The 23,098-nt window shown below is 41.8% G+C and overlaps 3 protein-coding genes across 8 annotated transcripts in view; 2 read left to right on the top strand and 1 right to left on the bottom strand.

Moving 5' to 3' along the window:
- The window catches only part of pif1 (PIF1 5'-to-3' DNA helicase homolog (S. cerevisiae)), an 89,380-nt gene that overhangs the window by 9,284 nt on the left and 56,998 nt on the right, over positions 1–23,098 (top strand). Inside the window, exons 1-13 of one of the 6 annotated variants that reach the window (XM_052088690.1) lie at positions 1,546–1,624; positions 7,950–8,510; positions 9,063–9,186; positions 9,616–9,741; positions 10,091–10,244; positions 10,366–10,480; positions 11,093–11,199; positions 11,288–11,427; positions 12,307–12,413; positions 12,523–12,610; positions 13,568–13,713; positions 15,101–15,292; positions 15,924–16,155. In XM_052088690.1, coding sequence (XP_051944650.1) covers positions 7,962–8,510; positions 9,063–9,186; positions 9,616–9,741; positions 10,091–10,244; positions 10,366–10,480; positions 11,093–11,199; positions 11,288–11,427; positions 12,307–12,413; positions 12,523–12,610; positions 13,568–13,713; positions 15,101–15,292; positions 15,924–15,974 — 1,899 coding nt within the window. In that variant the 5' untranslated portion in view covers positions 1,546–1,624; positions 7,950–7,961 and the 3' untranslated portion in view covers positions 15,975–16,155. Of the gene's footprint in view, positions 1–1,545; positions 1,625–7,551; positions 7,652–7,686; positions 7,768–7,949; positions 8,511–9,062; positions 9,187–9,615; positions 9,742–10,090; positions 10,245–10,365; positions 10,481–11,092; positions 11,200–11,287; positions 11,428–12,306; positions 12,414–12,522; positions 12,611–13,567; positions 13,714–15,100; positions 15,293–15,923; positions 16,156–23,098 lie in introns of those variants that run through there. The other 5 variants (XR_007967230.1, XM_052088692.1, XM_052088689.1 and 2 more) reach the window with 5 other exon arrangements.
- LOC127616891 (cytochrome b-c1 complex subunit 6, mitochondrial-like) lies at positions 16,277–18,090 on the bottom strand. Its single transcript, XM_052088705.1, has 4 exons — positions 17,914–18,090; positions 17,568–17,618; positions 16,719–16,880; positions 16,277–16,635 (listed from the first exon to the last, which is right to left on the bottom strand). The coding sequence occupies exons 1-4, from the start codon at positions 17,959–17,961 to the stop codon at positions 16,603–16,605; spliced, it is 294 nt and encodes a 97-aa protein (XP_051944665.1). The 5' UTR covers positions 17,962–18,090; the 3' UTR covers positions 16,277–16,602.
- nsun4 (NOP2/Sun RNA methyltransferase 4) lies at positions 18,194–21,796 on the top strand. Its single transcript, XM_052088699.1, has 8 exons — positions 18,194–18,351; positions 18,742–18,955; positions 19,113–19,287; positions 19,394–19,548; positions 19,906–20,066; positions 20,156–20,280; positions 20,463–20,595; positions 20,875–21,796. The coding sequence occupies exons 1-8, from the start codon at positions 18,259–18,261 to the stop codon at positions 21,016–21,018; spliced, it is 1,200 nt and encodes a 399-aa protein (XP_051944659.1). The 5' UTR covers positions 18,194–18,258; the 3' UTR covers positions 21,019–21,796.

Raw genomic sequence — 23,098 nt, 5'->3', positions numbered from 1 at the left:
ATGACACACCTGATATAAACAAAAGGGGGATCTCAAGGACTACACTTAGGGACCCCTGACTTAATGTAATACTAAAGACTTCATTGTGGATTGCATTTGAAGCTTTATGAAGACGCATTAGTGAGTGGGTCCTGTGTTCAATTAAAGGTAGTCGGCAGCAGCTTATTCCCCATATGTGTTACTAATATGACACCAAGAAGTAATATTGCCATCTCCTCTTCCCCTTGGCTGACTCCTCAAATAATATTAGTCCGCCTTGCTCAAGTCCCACACGCTATTGTGTTGCCCACTTGCTCCTCTTTGAGGATTCGTTACACACAATCCAAATCTGTTGAATAGTGAGCCCGGCGAGGGTGAGGAGGGGATAAATCACATTATATCCTGAATTCCCGCTAAGAGGCTGAATGACATGATTAACGTTTTAGAAAGAGTGGGACGCGTTATAGTATTGCACTTTGTGAAGAGTAGGTGGCAAAGAAACATCATATTTCACGGCGTCTGATGAAAAGTTATTTAACGCAAGAAGGAGCAGACGGCAAAAAAACGCAAGACAGGACGCATGCTGGTGATTCAATGCGCGGTGGGTTCAATCCTGAATCCTGAGGGGGGGGGGGGGTGCGAGTGTGTGGGAGGTCAGTACTAAGATGCACCGATGACCGCCGTCAAGCCCAGTGGCGGCCGATAAAAACATCAACTCGAGTGAAAGACTCTGGGGAGAGTGTGCGGGAACACGTGTAGGAGGAAAGACTACCTTCCCAGTAGTGCCGTTTCTTTTGCTTATCACTCCCCTGGGGGAATGAAGATCCGAGATTGTCTTACAAAATTTTGCATGAAGAAAGGGCAACAACAAGAAAATAAACTGTCGGACTTCATCAAGTAAAACACGTCAACACGGATGCATTGCAAAATGATCATCTTGAAGAATAGCTTATTTGACTCAAACATCCACCATTAGAAAAATCATCAAAACTGAATATTTTGCGTTGGTCTTTTACTGATTGATTGATTTATTTAAGACCTGGATTGTTAATAAATTGAAATTGAAATCAGATGTTAGATGTGGAAAGTGCCCGGTGGGCGAGTGGTTAGAGCATCGACCTCACAGTGCAGAGGTACCGCGTTCGATTCCGGCTCCAGCCTTCCTGTGTGCAGTTTGCATATTCCCCCTGTGCCTGAGTGGGTTTTCTCCGGGTACTCCGGTTTCCTACCACATTCCAAAAAACATGCATGGTAGGCTGATTGAACACTCTAAATTTTCCCTAGGTGTCAGTGTGAGCATGGATGGCTGTTCGTCTGTGTGTGCCCTGCGATTGGCTGGCAACCGGTTCAGAGTGTCCCCCGCGTACTGCCCGAAGACAGCTGGGATAGCCTCCAGCACACCCTGCGACCCTTGTGAGGATAAAGCGGATCGGCAAATGGATGGATGGATCCAGCCGCAGCTGGAGTGAAGGGCGTCTCCCTCCAGCAGGCCCACCTGTTCCACATTTCTCCATCAAGCCTTGACAAGTATTTAAAATCCGCAGAGCCTCTCGTCGGATTACTGACCTTGCTCACTGTAGTGCTTGTAGGGGTTGTTTTCTAGACTTTTCCATACTCTCCATCGTCGCTCCCATTATTCCAGTTTGTAAGTATTTTAATTTTCTTCTGATTGATCTTTGCCTTCACGCGATTGCCTTCTTTACGTTTCGTTTGTTTATTCTTGGTGTTCCCTAATACCTCGCTTTTTGCAAGCGCTTTAGTTTTATGCATCATTTCACTTGGATCCTTGTGACCAGCAGTTTCTGTTTTGTACTTTATCAATGTGCTTTTCTGTCAATAAATATATTTTTTATATTTTTATTTTTTAGTTTTATATTTTTGAGCCTGCATTACTGGATTTCAAAAACATTATTCGGGTTGGTCCAGAACCCGACAGCATCTCGAAGCAGTTGCCACTGAAAGTACGCGTGACGTAAGCTTTCTCCTATACTTGTAGACCCAGTTCATGAATTTGGATTACATAATGAATATTTTCCCTCGTTACGCACAGTGAGTCTGCAGAGCTGTGAGCTGCCACGAGGCAACTAATTAACTGATGTGAATGAAAAATATCTAAAAAATAACACTCAGACTGCTGCTTTGTCATTCTGTCTGCTCATTGTGTGATTTGGACTGGCTTGTCACCAATTCAATATATATATATATATAGATTTATTTTTTTTAACAGCTAAGGGCTGTTTTAACAGAGCATTTTTGCATGAAAATGTCACAATGCTGCCTTCAAGATCTGACTTGTGTGCGCGACAGCTCACATCTAGCAAAACAAAGGGCAACAATACAACAGCATGAAAACATTCATTTTGGTGTAATCGAAGTACTGGCTGACACGTTTCATTTGGGTTTGGAAGCAAAGTGCCGTTTTCGCCATGGCAACGTTGTTTATAATTCAATCGGTCCATTAGGATACATTCAACGTGCTTTAAATCGAATCTGCACTTGGTTGGTTTTCTTTGGGCGCGGTAGTTTGTTGCAAATTAATGTCATAGGCACAGGATGGTTCAAATCATTTTACTCGTGTCCTCCAACTAATTTGGTAATTTGTTGGAGGAGGAAGATGAGGACGCTAATTTGTTAGCTTTTTCATCGTCAACAAAAATGTTTTCAGTGGCAAAAACTCTCCGTACCTCCCCGCTAACAACCCGGGCTAATCTTCCCCAACAAGCAAAGATTGTAGAACAGTCCAAGTATCGCATCAAAATACTTCCCTCTATTTGTGAAGAACAGTAGAACCCGAACATCACTGCCCAAGTGCTCTTTCATGTGCGTTATTCATTTTTTTAAAAAGCCATTTTCCATACCTCGGCAAAATTGTGCAAAATATGACATGAGCGTCATGTTCATCGAGCCGCCTCCCCAACCGAGTGCGTATTTAGAAGGTCAAAGCTCATGTACGTGACGCGTCACCACTTTTCTATACCCGAAATGACATTTATGCAAATATAGCCAGAGTCAAAGCATCTGCGTTTCTCCCTCGACATCTTCTCGTCCCATTGATGGAACATCAGGGTGTCTAAAGCCGCATGTTTCTTCAGCGACATCTCAAGGCTTTTCCCTCCTCCTACGCACATACAAAACCTCAATAACAGCCTGACTCACTGCACATTGTCTGTGCGCAGGGTACTCAGGTGTGTTCCAAAGCATCTTTGCCTCTAACTAATGTTATCTGCACTCTGATGATGTAACGCTATGGGATCTCTTTTGGGATATGAACTCGACAGCTTATTCCTCATGCTCTGAGCCTTCTGCCAAATCATTTGCGTACCTTTGACAAAATAGTATAGAAGGTGCAATTAGGTTGATGCTTCCTCTTCCAGTGTCGCTGATGATGAGTCATGCGACCTTTTTATTTTTCACGGGAAGTTATGAGCTGATATTTCTGTCGACATTGCAACATCTTCTGGGTGCTGTTCCGGATGAGCCCAATTTAGAGTGCTTGTCAGACGTTTTGGATCGCAAGCAAGGTTGTTTGTGCCCACAAATTGGAAGCGGCGAGGTCGATGAGTTGAATATGCAATTCCGAGCGGGAGACTTTCAGTCACGCATCGCCAATTTGGAAAAGTAAAGGCCCTTGAGTCGGGGAATTTGCGCAGAGAAATTTGCATTGTAATTGCAGACACGAACTGCAAAATGGGAAAATCATGATGTAAGTTTATTTTGTAATTTTGCGTCGGGACAAATGCTTAGTGTGAGCGTACAATATGTTTCTTAAGTGAGTCATGGTCAGCTAACTGCAACCAGCCACCTCTTGCACTGAGAAAACGGAAGACATTGACGTTTTTTGGCTTGAGGACAGCATCGTTGTTACATAAAGGGTGAAATTGCATTTTTGGAAATGGGTCTCCTCCACAAAACAAGAAATGACTTTTAAGACTGGCTTTTTAGATGTCCTCAGCAAAACTAACTTTGTTCTCTGCAACGTAAGGCCGCGCGCATCGTTTGGCGCAGTTCACGATCAATATTTAGCTAAAAAGACTAAACCCATAAATGTCATGCGTGTTTATTCATGTTTGCAGATCGCCACGCAAGACAGAAAAATGCTAACGTCATTGAGGCCACTTTGGGGACGAATTTTAAATCGGATTAAGTAAGGAAACAATCAAAGTTACATGGGTCGGAGCTATCGATTCTGAAGGCCCCGGGCAGATTATATTGTCATGGCAACACATAGAAGCTGAAATCTGATTAGACAAATACATCTAACGTCCACGTACATGTACTGGAAGCAGAATTTCAAATGTAAACCGAGGTCAGTGCTTCTGCTACATTTTAGGCTGGCAAAACGTACACTGCTGTGCTGTTATTTTCTCCAGTATTAAATGGAGGCAGATGATTATTCACTCGACTGGGAGGAGCTTGTGCACGTCTAGGATCTGCTCCAGTCTGAATATTATTCACTGTCAACATTAGTGTGTTGGTGTGTGCATGTGGGAGTGTCGGGGAATGTCAGGTGGGCAGATGAAAACTTACCGATGAAGACCGCAAGATATTGTCAGACGTTCAGGGTCGACACTCAGGCTTGTGAGTCATGATTGCGATTTTGAATGTAATGTTGAAAGCATCATTCACACTGAAGCCACAGAGGCACCAGAATATATGTCGTACTAATGATTAGAGTGGTAGAAACGAGGTGGAATTTGCAAATATGGTTCCTTCTATGCCGTCGGAATAATAAACCATCCCACTCGCTCGGCAGTAATGAAAATGGGTTTGAATGCATGTTGCTGCAGACTGCGATTGATGCTGTGAGCACAGAGTAATAAGGAAGGAAGAAGGGGAAAAACAAAAGTCCAAGATCTCTATTTGTAACATGTGCCTCTGTGAAACAATTTCGGTGTATTTTTCCATTTCCATCTGATAATGTTTCGGGGGCCGGGGGAATTTGTTATCTGTTTACTTGGAACAAAGAGTATTAAGAATTGTAATTCAGAGGTAGAAACATCCCGGGCTGTTTTGGGTAATAGTGCACGCTGTTTACTATACATGGACCATCTGTACAAATCATACACATGCAGTCCCATGTTAGAGTCACCAGCTGGTGGTAAAAGGAACTGCAACACTGGAATTGTAAGTTGTGGTTTTCCTTATCGGAATATACCAGTCTCATTATGCTTGAGTTGGATCTTATTGTTTTTACAATACTTGTCTTGTTACAAGGACGCTGACATGTACAGTGTCCATTTATATGCAAATGAATAGTTAAGGACAACATTTTGTCATGGAAAATGGAGAGATAGTTTGTGTGTCTCCCCTTTTTCAATGGGAATGAGTTCCACTGAAAAACCTTGGTATAAATAGGATGCTCTGCAATATTTACACAATAATAAAATGTCTATTTTACAGTGATAGATACAAATAAGGCATAAGTTAAACGTACGCTACTGGACATACACTACTCGGGTATGCCCCTCGTGAACAGTATACGTGGTTATTAAAAGTAAAATAGCGTTTTTCTCTAGATTAAAATACACAAGACGTTTTACGGCAGACGTCACCAACGCGGTGCCCGCGGGCACCAGGTCGCCCGTAAGGACTAGATGAGTCGCCCGCAGGCCTGTTCTAAAAATAGATCAAATAGCAGCACTTACCAGTGAGCTGCCTCTATTTTTTATTTAATTTTTTTTTTGCTATTGTTGTTTAAATCAGACTTGCATGTAACTTACAAATGACAACATATATATAAAAACACTTAATTTAAAATGTTTTTTGTGTTTAATATAAATGAACTCTGACCTAGTATAGTTCATAGCGTTTGTTGCGCTCATACAAACAAGCTAGCAGACGCAACGAAACTGAGGAGAAGAGTTACCCCAAAAAATGGCAGAAAAAAGAAAGAAAACATATCATTTTCACGACGAATGGGAGGGAGAGTTTTTTTTACCACTGTGAAAGGATCCTGCGTGTGTCTCATTTGCGGGGCAACTGTGGCGGTAGCAAAGCGGCACAATGTGGAGAGACATTTCACTACGTGTCACACAAGTTACCACGCTAACTACCCACCGGGCAGCGCACTGCGAGCAGAGAAAGCCCGTGAGTTAAAGGCTGCTTTGTGCAAACGGCAGTCTTTTTTCACTAGACCGGTTAAAAACTCCCAAAAAGCAACCGAAGCCTCGTTTAGAGCTACGCAATTCTTGATTAAGAAAAAGAAGGCATTTACAGACGGGGATGTTGTCAAAGAAGTAATGATGATGACCTTGCATTTTTAACGGACATTACTGGGAAACTGAACAGTTTGAACTGTGAGCTGCAAGGCAAAGGTAAGACTGTTGCCGATATGATAAGTGCTTTAAATGCATTTAAAGCTAAGATGAGCCTTTTCTCTGTGCATTTACAGAGAAAAAAAAGTGCTGCACTTTCCCTCTGTGCAGATGGTGCTGAAAGACAATGCTTCTGCATCTGAGGCTTTTGACAAAGTTGCAGAAAAGTACTCTCAGGTCATAAACAGAGTTGGTCAAGAGTTTGAGAACAGGTTTTGTGACCTGGATCAGCTTGAGCCATGTGTGTCGTTCATTTCTAACCCTTTCATGAACGTGGACATATCATGTATTGCTGAGCAGTTAAGTGCAACATTCAGCCTGGATGCTGAACAGGTGGAGATTGAAATTGTAACACTGCAAAATGACCTCCACCTCAAAGCCCATCAGGCTGCACCAAACTTTTGGTGCCTTCTTGACACAGAAAAGTACAGTGGTGTATGCGCAGCAGCTATGAAGGTTGCAAGCCTGTTTGGTTCAACTTATCTTTGTGAATCAGCCTTTTCTGACATGAACTTAATCAAAAACAAACACAGAACACGCCTCACTGATGCACATCTGCAAGACTCACTCAGAGTTGCAGTGTCAAGTTACACACCAGAGTACAACACACTGGTTAACAGCATGCAATGCCAGGCTTCCCACTAATTGACATAGAAACAGATAACAGATTTGGTGTCCAGTTCAAAGTGTGACATGATTTATTTAAAAATTTGAGAGTTGATTTTTGTATTTTACATGAGTTATTATTTGTACAAACATGGTGCAAAGTAATTCATGATTTGTTAAAAAATGTTAGTGGCTAGCTAGTTAAAATGGGATATTGTGATTTCATAATACTGTTGTAGAAGTGATCATTTTCAAATGTTTGAAAAATATAAAAATAAAGTGTTGCATATTGATATTTATCTGTTTCTATATATTTGTTGTGAGAAATCATTAACATGATCAGTGTTTTCACAAAGATAAATATCATTAATTATTAATAATAACATAGAGTTAAAGGTAAATTGAGCAAATTGGCTATTTCTGGCAAATTATTTAAGTGTGTATCAAACTGGTAGCCCTTCACATTAATCAGTGCCCAAGAAGTAGCTCTTGGTTTCAAAAAGGTTGGTGACCCCTGTTTTACGGCTATTTCCCTAAACACGGACATATTGTGACGTCACAACCGACCTATCAACAGTTGGTCGGCACGAGCGATCATATTCTCGCATTTTCATTGGTTACATTTTTAAATCGCCTCACTCTGATTGGCCTACATCTCCAATCTGTGATTGGCTTATTGCGCACACGCCGACAATTTGAAATGGCGTTTCGCGAGTTTACTGGAGAGTCTTGGAAGAGTTGACAATCGGCAGGTAAACATTTGCTTTTGATCGACAGTCCATTTGCATCTGTATTTTTCGAACATGCATGTTTGGTTGTTACGTTGACGTTACTGGATAAAGCAGGTCAGCTCGCGACGCGTCGTCATGTAAGATTACTTGCATATTTTTAAACGGTAAAACCAATTGAACGAACATTCTCATCTCCTTTGTAAAAAAAACGGAGAAATTGAATAAATGCATGAGTAAATTGTGATAAATATTCATTTTTGTTAGCAAATACAAGGGCCATGATGAGTTCAATGTTTTACATAGATAATTTTTTTTAAAGAACGTTTCTGCAATGTCCGGAGGGGAGGACGGCGGGGCCCAGCTGCAGTGTTGTGTGACGACAGAGCACCTGAACGCCTCAGGACAAGCCGCCCGTCGGCAGGTCATCCGCAAAGCCTCTGTTCTCCTGGGACGCAATGAGTTCCAGGAGCTCATCCTTCGCATCCACGACGGGAAAATGCCACAAAATTATCTTCTGAAGAACTTCAAACTCTTCACCAAGTTCGCCCGAGAAGGGAAGTGCACTGTCAAACTGCTCCCTGAAAACATTCAGGTGCTCATCTCCAACTGCCCCCCTGACCAGCTCAGCCTCTTCCTCAGGACCCTGAGCATCAAACACCAGGCCGGGCTCTCCCGCAAAACTCCGAGCGGGCGAGAGAAGCTCAAAGCAGGCCTGCCCCGCTGCTTTGAGCCCATTAGCCCGCTTCAGCAAAAAGACATCCAAAAGATCAATGAGCTTCGAAGTAATGTGCCCCCCAAAGGCCTTTCGGACCGCACTAATAAGACCACTAATGCGGGACAACAGGTCAAAAGGCCAAGGAGTGACTGTAACTTTAGTCCTGTGAGTACACATTTTTCAGTATCTTGTATTACAGCCTTGTGGCCAGATCCGACATTCGGCGGCGATGTGAATGTGGGTGGGAATGGTTGTTTGCCTCTCTATGTGCCATGCGACTGATTGGTGAGCAGTTCAGGGTGTTGTCTGCCTTTCGCCTGAAGTCAGTGAGGAGAGGCTCCAGGACCTTCCCACAACCCTAATTGGATGTATGGATATTAGAAATTATTATTATTTTTTTATTAGTGATATGTCAAGGCACATTTTTCTTCTTTGAAAAAAATCCCTTTTATCTATACATGCATGTAAATACTATTCTAAAAAAGAAAAATCGATTTAATTCATGGTAACTATATGAGTGGAAAGCTGCCAACACATTCTATGTTGACTACTGTGATGGCTTTAATGTCGGTCAATTATTTTGGGATGGAAATACAAAATAAATAAAAACAACCCTCATCTTTTAGTGTAATTATTATTCTATAATAATGCTAACATTTTTTTCTGTCTAAATTCGTCTGATGTGAGCTAATGTTTTTTTTGTTGTTACTATTTTAGGTGAAAGCCAACCCCAGCAAGAAACCCGTCTTCTCTCTGCCAACTCGTAAGCTCAACAAAGGACAAACTGCCGTCCTCAGTGCTGTACTAAGTGGAAAGAACGTCTTCTTCACAGGAAGTGCAGGTATGATATATATATATATATATATATTTTTTTTTTGGTAGCGTTTCATGTCTGGTGTTATTTCACAAACAGAATATTGCAATATATTTACATTCGTCAATAGCACAAAGTACATGCTGCAGGGTGGTAAGCACATCATCTGTGTGGCGTTTGCATTATGTTCCCGTGCTTTCTCCTACATTCAGAAAATCCATAGAATTTTCTACCAATTAAACCAATCATCCATTAGTTGTCTCTTTTCATTTTTGACACCTCTAAAAAAATTCTTTATTTATTTTTTGTAGCCTCTGTCGCGAGAGCTCGGGTCTTATCACAGTTGACTTTGGGCAAATGGGGACTATAGCCCCAAAAACCCATCCAAGCATGACAAAAATATGCACATGACACATATTTGCTCACTCTGATAAACTCAATCCACAATGCATTCAGGTACCGGGAAGTCCTTCCTACTGAAGAGAATAATTGGGTCACTTCCTCCAAAGAGCACCTTTGCCACCGCCAGCACTGGCGTGGCGGCATGTCACATTGGAGGAACAACACTGCACAACTTTGCAGGTCAGTCAGTCGGAATTTCTTCTTTCTAATGACTAGCAAATTGTATAACTTGTACAACTTGCTAGCTGTACAAGTTATACAAAAAATAATGGAGGATAAGTCCCCCCAAATAGACAAATATATTGGGGTTCACTATCCAGCCCATTCCTGACAGTAACTTTACTCACTGTTGAGTAAAGTTAAACTTGGAAAATCTGCACAGAGTGACAATCAATGTCATTTTGGAGGGTCTTCCTTCATTCCGGGTCCTTTTCAATCAATTGTCTTCACACTGTGACACTTGTAATTTGTTTTACCTTTTTATGTCCCTCTTGGCCACATCATCGACTTGTACCTGACGTGCATCCAGGCATTGGCTCTGGCTCAGCCCCGCTGGAGCAGTGTATCGAGCTGGCCCAGAGGCCCGGGGTGCTCCAGCACTGGACCAGCTGCCAACACCTGGTCATCGACGAGATCTCCATGGTGGACGCCACTTTCTTTGACAAGCTAGAGTCTGTGGCCAGGTAAGATCCATAGAGCTAAATTAACAACAGCGTCTCACAGTAATGCACCCTATTACCCCCACCCCCCCCCCACCCTTTTTTTTCCTCCAGTGTCCACAAAAGATTTTCTCTCTCTGCACAGGTCATTGAGGAGGTCCACTGAACCTTTTGGGGGTATCCAGCTGATTATTTGTGGCGATTTCCTGCAGCTGCCCCCTGTCTCCAAGGGAAAGGAAAAAGCCAAGTTTTGTTTCCAGGTACAATGACGCAAGTACACATGACTCGTATATGTTGAGGAAGTTTGCCCCTATTTATATCAGACGACAAACTAAAGAATTCCCTGTTCGGTGGGAGTCGTATTTTTGAAATAAATGAATGAGTTCGATATGGACTGATGACCGAATACAGGGGTGTCAAACTCATTTTTGTTGTGGGTCACATTTGAGTTACCCTTGGGGGGCCGTTATGACTGAAACCATATGAAGAATGTCAAGAATAACGGTTTTTCACCTATTGTTTAAGTGACCGTAATGAGAGGTTTGGTCACAAGAAAATGCTTACAGTATCACTCTTCTTTATTAGAAATGAGAATTTGAAATTTTGGTACAAATTTTAGCAAGCATCATGAAAGTTGACTTCTTTGATTTGCCTTTGCGGGCCACATAAAATGGTGTGGCGGGCCAGATCTGGCCCCCGGGCCGTGAGTTTGACACCTGTGACCTAATGTGTAGTTAACTTGAGCTCATTCATGCTTTGGTCAAAATTTTTACTCGTCGCACTGAAAGTTTTCACAAATGTGACAACAGCTTAGCTATTCTTGATTAGCATCGCAGGCGCTCATCTAAAACGTTACTTTTGATATTCCTTAGGCCAGATGTTGGCATAAAGTCATCCAGGTCAACTTGGAGCTAACAGAGGTGCTACGACAAACGGATCAGACCTTCATCTCCCTCCTGCAGTCAGTAAGGGTGGGAAGGTAAATTTGTAATCGAATCTCCTTTCCGAACGAGCTTCCGACACTCAAAGATTTCCTCGGCCAAAATGTCTTGATCAACTCCGCGCAGGGCGACCGAGGAGGTCACAAATAAATTGATTGAAAGCGCCTACCGTCAGATCAACAGGGACGGTATCGTAGCAACCAGGCTGTGCACACACAAGGATGATGTGGAGCTCACCAATGACAACAAGCTACAGCAGCTGCCAGGTATGACTCCTTTCCTTTTCTCTCGCTTGTTCACATCTTTGGCAGCTTTTTCGTTGGAGTTTGAGTGATGATTGGCAAAAGTTGCCGTGTGTCATGAGTCATGCCGCGTTGATGACATCACTTCCATCAATTTCTTGGTTTTACTTTTAAGGTCATTTTACACTACCGGATTTTCGGCACTAGAAGGCGCACTTAAAAGCCTTCCATTTTCTCAAAATCTCACAGCGCGCCTTAAAATCCCATACTCCTTCTGTATGGTCATTATGGTAATATTTCGACCCCAAAATGGCTCCTCGCTCGAGACGTGCTGACAACGCAGAGTTCAAACTTAAGGCGATCGGTTACGCAGTTGAACACGGAAATAGAGCAGCCGCAAGAGAGTTCAATGTTAACGAGTCAATGTTATAATTTGCGGCACAATGTCACACCCAGTTTACTGTCTAACTAAACATTAAAAAAAGAGAATTAAATGTGTATTTCAAAGAACAGCATCAGTTTACTTTGAAGTCTATTATCTTAATGTCCATCCATCCATTTTATGAACCTGCTTTATCCTCACAAGGGTCGCATGCATATTTTTGGGATGTGGAAGGTACCCGGAGAAAACCCACACATGCATGGGTAGAACATGCAAACTCCAAACAGGAAGGCCGGAACCGGAATCGAACCTCTGCACTGTGAGGTTGACGCACTAACCGCTCCCCGACCGGACCGCCTAGCTTAATGTTATCCACATCATTCGGAGTAGAACTTGTAAAAAGGCAACAGAGCAATAACTACAAGCATATCGGTTCCACATCCATTCAACTTCTGGTGTGTTTGACTCGAAGCGTTCAGTCGTATTTTCGAATGGAGTTCATATGCCTTCTTGTTCATCAGGGACAACGCGAGCGTTTGAGGCCGTAGACAGCGATCCGGCCTTGGTGAAAACTATTGACGCCCACAGCCCTGTCAGCAGACTGCTTCATCTGAAAGTTGGAGCCCAGGTGTGTATACACACACACAGACAAAAAACGAAATTGTCAACGTGCCAGCCGATAATGATCATTTTTAATTCATGTGAAGTTGTTGCGGTAATGGATCTTTTTCTTCTAGGTCATGCTGACAAAGAACCTGGATGTCACTCGAGGCCTGGTGAACGGAGCCCGAGGGGTTGTGGTGGCGTTCGAACCTGGCAAACACGGTTAGCACAGACTTATTTTATTATTGCAAGCTTAGATGAGAACATTCAAAGATAATCGTCCAAATGTATTTTTGTGCCATCCTCCGTGACCCCATCGGTCTCAAAGGGCTCAGAATAGATACAGAAGATTTGAAAAAAAAAAAGAGCACATTTTTTCAGTTGGAACTGAGACCTCAGCCATTTATCACATCCTTAGTTTTGTACATTCAAAAAATCACAATTGTAAGAAAATGATCAATGTTGATGCCATGTGTTTCGGTTTCTCCGCATTTTGTCGTGGGAAGTTGTCATCGGTTGTCAGGAATCATTTGAAAATGTTTCAAAGAGAAAATTGTTGAGCTCTCTTACATAACGGCGTAACAAAGAATGTCAGAATGTTCTTTTCTTGAGCGGTAATGAGAGAGGTTGGCATCGCTGCGAAAATTGGTACCTGACACAAAAAGTACAACAATAACCACAAGTATGCAGAGGCTCTTTTAAGTGAATGTATTTTGGGTGCTCAGGGTGAATATCAATATTTTCATCCTTTCAAATTCAGATTGACCATAAAATGGAAACTTTTGCAGTGCACAAGACTTTTTAGTATTTCAAAGTCATTACTTTTTGGTTTCAAAAGGTTTCTTATGTTACATGATATATGCCCAGTTGGGTTTCTAAGAATTTGTGGATGAAAAGATTATTTCAGTTTCAAAGTCCTCCCACCCGGTTGAAAAAGTTTAAAGGCCAAAGGCTCACAGAAACTTTAAAGACGGGTGCGCTTGAAAAATTCTGCTTAGCCCTTTGATTTGGTCATTCCAAATTGAAGAGTAGATTGTGTGTGTCTATATATACCTTTTGGTCAGCTAAAAGAAAATGTTAAATACGTTCGTCAAATTACAGTGTGAAACTGCTCATTTGAGAAAAAGCTGATTCGTGTTTTTATTTATTTATTTTTCCCCCCCTCCTCAATGCTGACAGGACTCCCACGCGTGCGCTTCCTGTGTGGCGTCACTGAAGTGTTGAAGCTTGAACGCTGGGTGTTTAAGTCCGGGGGCGGGACCCACCTGAGTCGACAGCAGCTGCCACTCAAATTGGCCTGGGCCATTTCCATCCACAAGAGCCAGGTGGGCTGCCCGTACAAAGTTGATCTACAAATAATGGAGGGATGACCTCACATTGCCTTAATGGATTAAAAGAACAACGTTGCCATTCGCTTTTATATTTAAATTAGAGACCCCCCCCCTTCCCGACCAAACAAGTTTTTATATTCCATTTTTTTGGGTCCAAGCCCGTCCGCTCTGTCAAAATTAAGTTCTTTTTTTTATTGTAGTGTCCTTGCTGACCTAAAGCATAATCACTTTGATTCAAGGTCAAAATGTTGCTCCCACGTCATGTTTGCCCGTCAAACGAGTCCAAACGGCAACAAATGCAAAATCACCTGTCACGGTGTCATGACAGTGAATCTCATTATGATCCACTGACTGAATGGCCCCAAAAAGATTAGAGATTAGAGCTGGACATTAAAAAGTCCAGACGTCACTATCGCACCCCGGGAGGGCTTGTAAACCTTGCCTTGAACTTCGGCTGCGTCTTTTTCCAGTAATGGAGTAAAAAGGAGACGTCACCATCCAACAGCGTCAGGAAAGGGAAAGTGGTGACTTATACTTGACATCAAACTTTTTCAACCCTGCTGAGCGGTGTGCATTGATGAAAATCTCCTTGCATAACCGGGTGGAAAATTAATCAATTAATCACCCCCTCCACCCACCCCCAAAAAAACAAACAAAAAAACCCAAACATTTTTTGTGATATTGTTGAGGGAACTGACACTCTATACTACATATTAACAAAGAGGGTAAAGAATTGGACAGTTTAGACATCATGATTTAATGCTTCATTTCAATTCATTGTGCTGCTCCTTCTGATGTCCCTGTTTTGGCCACAGAGGGGCAGTATAATACGACTACGCGCACTGATTAAAAGCTGCAATATGAGTCGTTTTGTCCCAGTGGATGAAGAGTAATATATCTGAGAATTGTGATATTGTCTGTCTACATGTGTTGCTCCACAGGTGTGTACATCTTGTAAATCAGCATTTTTCCAATCCCAGCTCCCTCATTCTGAAGGCCCACGAATAGATACACTGGTGGTGGTAATTGTAATAGTAGTAGAGTGAGCTTTCACAAATCTATCCGCTGTCTTGATGACACATTTCAAAATTTTGATCTCAGAATGTAGTACAATTGGTTTGAGATAAAAAAGAAATAATGATGGAGGGAGTGGGGGGTGCCCTCAAGGTAATTGAGTTCATTTGTCACTGCCTTTGTGTCAGCGTTGTTTAATTTTCACCAGAGAAAGAAAGGCAAAAGCATACATGTCTCCCTTCAGGGGAAATGAGATTACTGGGGAGTGGTGTTCACAAGAAGACAAGTTGACAGGGCAGAGTGCTCCATCCAGTCCACAACTGCATGAACAATCCAATTACCGGTAATGAGTGTTCATTTATTTCAGGGAATGACGTTGGACTGCGTGGAAATCTCTCTAGCGCGGGTGTTTGAGAGCGGCCAGGCTTACGTGGCCCTGTCTCGGGCTCGGAGTTTGGAGGGTCTGAGGGTTATGGACTTTGACCCGCGTGTGGTCCGAGCAGACCCAGATGTTCTTGTCTTCTACAAGAAGCTGAGGAAGGAGAGGCTGCTGATGCAGGTGGGTTAATAAAGCCTGATCATTTTTTTCCAGTCCAATAATAAAATAATTATTAAATTAATATAAAATTAAATTAATTATTAAATAATTCAAGTCCAATTCCCATGCCTGATTATATAAGAACTTGAATGCCTTTGTATCCGTGTTTATTCAGTGCATGTGTTCAGCTTGAAAATTCATCTTCTCATTTAATTGTGCGCTGGCTGTAGAGCACCTCGTTGTCAGCCCTGAGTGTGTGCACATCACGAAGAGAAAGTTCAAGCATAAAGTTATAAAAAAAAAGAAAAGTCAGATGTGGCAGCCAGTGTCTGGAAAGAGACGCCACACTGGCATGACTACTTTAGAGTGCCTCGTTGTTGCGGCGCGGAAAATCAATGTGATAACTTCATGGGATGTAGTACAGCCAGACAGCTAGCTTAAAACTGGTATTTTTTGCGACTGAAACGCGTGGTTATGTGTAGATATGATTTTTATTTATTATTTTTAATAATTGAAATTTGGTTCACCCTATTTAGGTTTTTACTTTATTGCTTTTGAGAGACACAGGAATGTCACTGTTCTTTTTACTCTTTGACATGAGACTGCAAAAATAATACATTAAAAAAAAAATCTCAATTCAATTTGTCTATAGAGTGCCGTAGAGGACTACACTCTCCTAAGCAACAAAGACAACACCTGGTGAGAATAATTCTGCGCCAGCTGCACGTTTCTGCATCATCACTTGCCACTTTTCAGCCACCTGAGAAACTTGTTGTCACACTGCCATCATGTGTTCAGTTATGTCATGTTTTTAAACCCGTGACATTTTACCCACCCTATTTATTATGATTCTTGTACCAAATAAAGTTTTTATTTTCCAGTAACTCATATTTAGATTTATTTTTTTGCTTGAGGTTTGACCATTTTAATTTTATTCTATAGCTGAAGTGCCCTTGTGCAAAACACCCAACTAACAAGCCTTTGAACTAACAAGGGGACCCACAATGAACTTGGCAACCAAAGACAACTTTTATTTCCCGTACTAGTCCAGAAAGAAAAAAAATCACAACCACAGTCATGCATCAACAGAAGTGCTTGTTCTTTCTCAAAAGACACTGACCACAATGAAATTCTGAAATCTTGAGTCCATAAAAGCAGGATTTACTTTAACTATGTACAGACTGCCTCGTACAATACACGCAAATGCACACAGTAAAAAGTATGTCTCCATCTGGTATGTATTAATCTAGAATAACAATTTGCAGGTACTCCTTATTTTACAGTCGTGGCAGTTACGTTGATCACACAGCTGCAGGTGGTTGGTGGGCAGATCATTTCACGTTGTGGAACAGTTTGTGGGATACCTGTGTAGACAAGGTCAATGAAGAGACATTAGGAGACACAGAAAGAATCCGGTATCTTCTCTGCTTTTTCTCTGCACACGTACACAGTGGTCGCGCGCATGCAGGAAGTCAAAGAGCTCTTCTGTGCACTCCTCCGTTGTGTTGGATTTGGAGTTGACGCGGGTTTCGCAAAGCTCCAGACGCTCCTTTAAGTGCACGCAGTGTTCCGTCTCCTCACACTTGGCACGGATTGTTTCTAAAGGGTCCTGGAGGAGACAAAAAAAAGGGGTATTGAGTTAAATGCAATGCTAGCAAGTAACTTGTGAGTATCTGATTGATCACGTTTGATTAATTGAGTAGTTGGATCAAAGTGGATAAGCATTATTAGATGCAGGAATTATGTTTGCCCGCTCGGGGTTGTCATCCTAACGTTCTATCCAGTTGGTCCAAAATGCTGCTGCTCACCTTCAAACATTAGCTCATAGGATGAAGCACATAACTCCAATTCTGGCCTTCCTTCATTTGCTTCCTGTAGATTTTAGAGTTTATTTTCAAATGATTTTGTCTCAAATCCTTAAATGGTCTCATCTCAATTTAGCTCCCCGAACTCCTCCACCACTTCCTACCTGTCAGGTGCCACAGTTCAGAGAATTAAAGAATTTGGGTAATTTTGAGTTAGATAATGGCTGTAAATGATGACTTCTTTAATAAAATACTTAACACATTTGAGCATTGATCAGTGGTCAATTGGCAGATTAATGTTGACACCTTTACTTATTAGTTTGCATTCTTCCATTTCTGAAAATGTACTACAATGTAATCACATGTGGTAGCCAGCCACTCGGGGCAAAAAAAATCCTAACATGGTGATGAGTGGACCACTGGGGAAGCTTGTGTGTGGAATAGGGTACGGAGTCCCATCGTGATACACGAATCAATCATTTAGAACATACCACCAGGTCTTCCTCTTCTTCCTCCTCTTCCTCTTCAGGGGCATCTTCTTCCTGGTAAATAAGGGCGTTTAAAAATGAATGAGAATGTTAGTGTAATGCATTTAAAGAAGGAACAAAATAGTACACCTATATGTCCAATACAGTAGTGATATAGGCAACTGTCAGTGCAGCAAAATAAATATACACATTGAGGTTGTCATCTAGTTACGTTTTTGATGTCATCATATTTTAAACCCAACACCAGCCTGATTTATGAACCAATGAATGTGTAACCTTATCTACGGTGCATTACAGGTTGAGTCTTAAAATGCACTCTAGCGGCATCAATTCCGATTTAGTCCTTTACCTCATCTTCGGGATCGCCGGTTGTGAGCATTTTTCTTTCGAATACCATGATTACTACTCTTAAATTGTACGAAGGATTGCCAGAAACAACTCTAGTCCTTGAGCGCTTCCTTCGGCAGCCACCGTCGACTCGAGGACATAAGGGTCGGTCACTCAGAGGAAACGTCGGGAAGGCTCACCGGAAACGCCGCATCATTGGTGAAGTTACATTGACCGATGTTACTATAATCCAATTGAGTACCGACATTATGTTTAGTGTCCCACCTACTCTAAGTGACGTCATCCAGAACCATGTGTAGACATAGGAGTTTAGCGCCGGACAGAGATAACTGACGTACCTCAAACAATGGCGCTGCGCTCGGATGCTCAATTTTTAATGCGAAAAATTCGAGAATTAAGATGTTTCACCTCCCGAAGGCATCGAGTCAAAGGGAAATGGGTATGTGTAAAAAACGACTCATACCATGTAACTTTGACGAGCAAGAGATGCATGCAGCTGTCAGGTACTTGTCCGAAAGTTAAGACATGTAATGGTGACAGTCTAGTCTGAAACGCATAGTTGGAAAAAAATAAAATCAACGTCGGTTGAGTTCAGAAAACTATGACCAATCGTTAGCAAAATTAATTAACACATATCTAAACAAATCTCTCAAAACATCAAAACAATCGTCACAGTACAGTATTGCAGTCACGACAATATTAGAAACACTTTTTAGTGTTAGGTTGTGAAGTTGCACACAACTGAAAGCTCTATTTAATTTCCGGTGGTGTCCCTTTAAGCACTTGATTCTGAAAGCTGTTCAGACCCTACTTCATTTTTTGTTGACAGGCTACTTCTCGCCCCAAGTACCCACCTACCACTTTAGCCTTGCAGCATTTTGACGTCACTTACAGCAGTCAGCTGAGACAGCTCTGGCCATCGGTTCGAGTTGCCTTGCTTTCGGAGAGAAAGTACGGCGCCCTGCTTAATAATTTCTCCTTAAATTATGTTGCGGAAGATCTCGCATCCCAAGGATGCAGAGACTTTGTCACAGACAGAAAAGGTGGGTGTGAAGCACTGCTATCAATCTTCCTGTATTGAAACTATCAAGTAACAATTTATGTTTTAGTGTCTAAAAACGCTTTCTGTTCTTCTGCTGGAATGTTTTGGGGGTTGTTTTGGTCACATTTTTAATTATGCCCAATTGATTGTGTCTGCAGAACATATATGCATCGAACAAGGCCCAGAAGTGGAATTCAGTGAAAAGTATGACTCTACATCTGTGGAGCAACGTGGCACTTTCGAGCAGCATCAGTTATCGCAACCGCACCTCAGCCCTAACATCAAATGTTTAGTCTTTCCAAGAGGAGATATCACTCGTTTCAAGCCTGCTAGGTGCGATTATTGATATATTGTATGTTGGATGTGACAGAGTTACTGAATTGTAATTCAAGCCCACGAGCATTTTTACTTGGTCTCAATTCAGTTTTGTCCCCTTCAGACCAGACTCCTCCGGGTTATTGGGCTACTACTTGATGGATGCAGCGTCAGTGTTGCCTTGCCTTGCACTTGATGTTCACGAGGGACACAACGTGCTGGACATTTGCGCTGCCCCAGGAGGCAAGACTCTCGCTTTACTGCAGACCCAGGCCATTAGTAAGATAACTTTGTTATTCTGACACACTCGACAAGGTCTTCCAAAATATTTCCATTGCAATCTGAATATCATATCTGGATAATTATGTGACCTATGAGGCGTTTTCCTTGTTGTCTTCCCATTGCTTGTGCGTGTTATTGTTCATTATGGGAAAAAAAAGTGGAAGCTGAAATTAATCTTAAATTAAAACCAAGCTTGTTATTACACATCTCATTAAAGTTTGACATAATTTGAGCAAGAATTAAGTTAATCTGTGGTTCTAAATGTGTGCTACACTAGTGCTATGTGGAAAAGGTTTTATTTGAATTTACTTACCGGTACTTTATTTTTTTTTCCCATTCATCTGTACATTCAAGGGTTTTTGTGTTTGAATGATTCCTCCATATCTCGGACATCACGACTAAAGAAGGTGCTCCAAAGTTACGTCCCGAATGAACTTTTATCCCGTGAGAAGCTTCGAATCACTTCCTTCGACGGCACCAAATGGGGAGAAATAGAACAAAATACTTTTGATAAAGTAAGGCTCTTTGCGTTTAGCTTTTCATTGCATTAAAAGCCTCACCAGTCATACCGCTCACACTTTGTTCTCTTGGGTTTTTATTTGAGGTCCTTGTGGATGTTCCCTGTACCACAGACCGACATGCTCTCATGGAGGACGACAACAATATATTCAGTAAGAGCAGAATAGGCGAGAGGCGAGGATTGCCGCAGCTACAGTTGCAACTCCTGCTGTAAGCACATGACACACATTTTTCACACGCCATTTCGGTAGAGTTGTGACAATTGTTTCTAGGGCAGTCACTGGCAAAATCGCGTGGTCGGTTATCACTTTGAATGCATGGATTTAAAATGATACGAGTCCAAGTCAAGGAGCAAGTGTCTGTAAACTGAAGACAAACATGTCGTCTTGCAGGGCGGGAGTGGTGGCAGCGTGTCCTGGTGGGGAGATCGTTTACTCCACCTGCACGCTTTCTCAAATCCAGAATGTTGGTGTGGTCGAACAAGCCATCCACTTGGCGCAGGAGAATCATGGCATCCATCTTAAGGTCAGTATAAGTCAAGGCTAGGGAACTCCGGTACCTCAAGAGCCATATGCGGCTTGTTATAGATCCCTCCCTACTCCAACACACCTAATTCAAACGATCAGCTCATCAGCTGTAGAAGCCTGAAACAATCATGATGAATTGATTGGCTCTCGAGGAACCTGAGTTCCCTACCCCTTGTGTAGGCCAACGCACGCAGCACAAAAGTGTAGAGGAAAATGATCGTCTGGTTCAAATAGGAGGGCGTATCTTTGGACTTGACTTTAGTTTCTCCCTGTCTAGGTGGTTGACCTGCGGCCACTCGCACACATGTTCCGGAATACCTTTCACTTCGCTTCTGACGTCCAACTGGGTGAGCTGGTCATCCCTCATTTAGCTGCTAATTTTGGACCCATTTATATGTGCAAACTCAAGAGGCTCTCCTAGAGTAGGATTATGTGGATGGACACTAAATGACCTTGGTACACTTACATTTTACACATATTGGCATGAACTTTTTCTGTGTGTGTAAATATATGAATGTGCTGTGCATTTAGCTCATCACAATAAAATCCCAGTCAAGAGTAATGTGCAAGTAGTGAGCCAGAGAGTAATTTGGAGTGACCTCGTGCAAGGACTAATCTTCCATTTGCTATCCTTGAGGAAAGATAACAACAGTCGCAAAGTTCAATACACAGAAAACTTTATTGGCCTATACTGTATAAGGCACATGTATAAAAGGAAATTTCAAAATGGTGAAATCCAAACCAAAAAAAAAAAAGCAAAGGGATTCTTCGTGTTGCACGATTAGCAATAGTGGTACACAGGCTCCCTCTCGTGGTTTGCAAAAGAATTACTGGATTTAATGCAAATGAAATTTTCAAATAAAACATACAATAATATCAAACACAAGAATGCAGTTTGAAACATCTTTTCACTTTTTGTTAATCCAGTACTGTATATATTTTACTTTTCAATGATGTTTTTTCTTGTAAGTACAATTCAGTTGTATTTAACATTAAGTACAACAAATTTGTATTCAAGATGACTGTTTTAAAAATTTCACTGGAGTCTTATTTAACTCAACAGCAATACATTTTGAATTGAAACATTGAAGTTGGTATTTTCCTATGTTGAAGTGCCATATTAATGTTCAAACTTCATAATGTTACAGTGGCTCGCAAAAATAAATACACCTTTAAAGAATAAAATCTCTCATTTTTGATGGGAAAAGCCTACTGCGTTTCTGCATTTAAACATTGGCTTTTATGATGAAACAAATACTTGTGCATCTCTGGGTATGAAGAATTTGTATTTTTGTTTTATTGGTAGACAATTTTGCTGAATTATTTTTAAAAAAAATACACGTTTTATTGCTTTTTGTTGTTCTCGCAGTCTTGTCAAACCTGTACCATCAAAATACAGTAAATTGTCAAATTGATTTTGTATATTCTTTTCCCACTAGAGGCCACTAACGGCCTGCCTGTAAATTTCATACTCGATGAAATCAGTAAGTCCAGCATTTTCTCCTTCTCTCTGTCACATGGTCAAGATTAATATACTGGATAAGAAATCACATACACGCATTTCTCTTGCAAAAAAAAAAAGGGCACCCTCTTTTTGCTCCCGAGTTAAGGACGACTGCCGATCCATCAGATTTCTGCCTGATAATATAGCAGGAGGTCATAATGAGCATGTAAGGCAATGACTTATTTGACCGCTTCAAGTCTGCGCCGCTATCATTAGAGCGTCGCATCGACTTTTGTTTTGCATTGACATCACTCAGAGGTGAAATGTACCCTCACGTGAGCTCCGGAGAGGTGTCTCACATTTTCCCCATCACACCACAGATGACCCTTTATGTTCTCCCGGCCAGGCAATGTAGCATGAAAAAAGGTGTGAGAGTGCGCGTGTAAGTGTGTGTGTGTGTGCGCGCACGCGTGTGTCTAACGAGCAGGCTATGCCAGTGTCATCCACCGGCTGCTATCATTAAGCTGCTCCAAGCACTGAGCTGTTTCCCATCCACATTGAACAGACACACTGCTCCCAGATGAACATTTAAGAGGCAGAGCGCTAAAATGGGACGTCTCTGTCCCCCGCCCTTTTTTTTCTTTCCATTCCACAGATGAGTGCAGATAATTATCGGAGTGATTGTGAGTGATTACTGTATTACTGCCGTTACAAAGGGGATGTATTGCAGTATGCAGAGGGAATTAATGACACATAAAAACTAGTTTTGTATTGAGTGCTTTTCGTCTCCGGGGGGCCTAGAGTGCCCGTTCACGTCTCTTGTGATTACCTAAACGTATTGTAAATATGTGTTTCCTATGGGCCCTTCCATAAATTTACATCTTTTAACACTCAGGAGACGGCAGGCTGTTAGAGATCAGTTAGCGCTCCTTTCTGCTTGTCTCGACTTTATTGAATTGGCCAATGAGCCGCTGTGCAGTTGAGTCTCTGTCTATAAGCTTGTCGTTTCTCTGATGCTTTTTTTTTGTCAATAAAGGTGCAAAACATTCTCATGGTC

This window comes from Hippocampus zosterae, chromosome 15, assembly GCF_025434085.1.
Source record: "Hippocampus zosterae strain Florida chromosome 15, ASM2543408v3, whole genome shotgun sequence".
NCBI lineage: Eukaryota > Metazoa > Chordata > Actinopteri > Syngnathiformes > Syngnathidae > Hippocampus > Hippocampus zosterae.
This window is presented reverse-complemented; position numbering and strand designations above follow the sequence as displayed.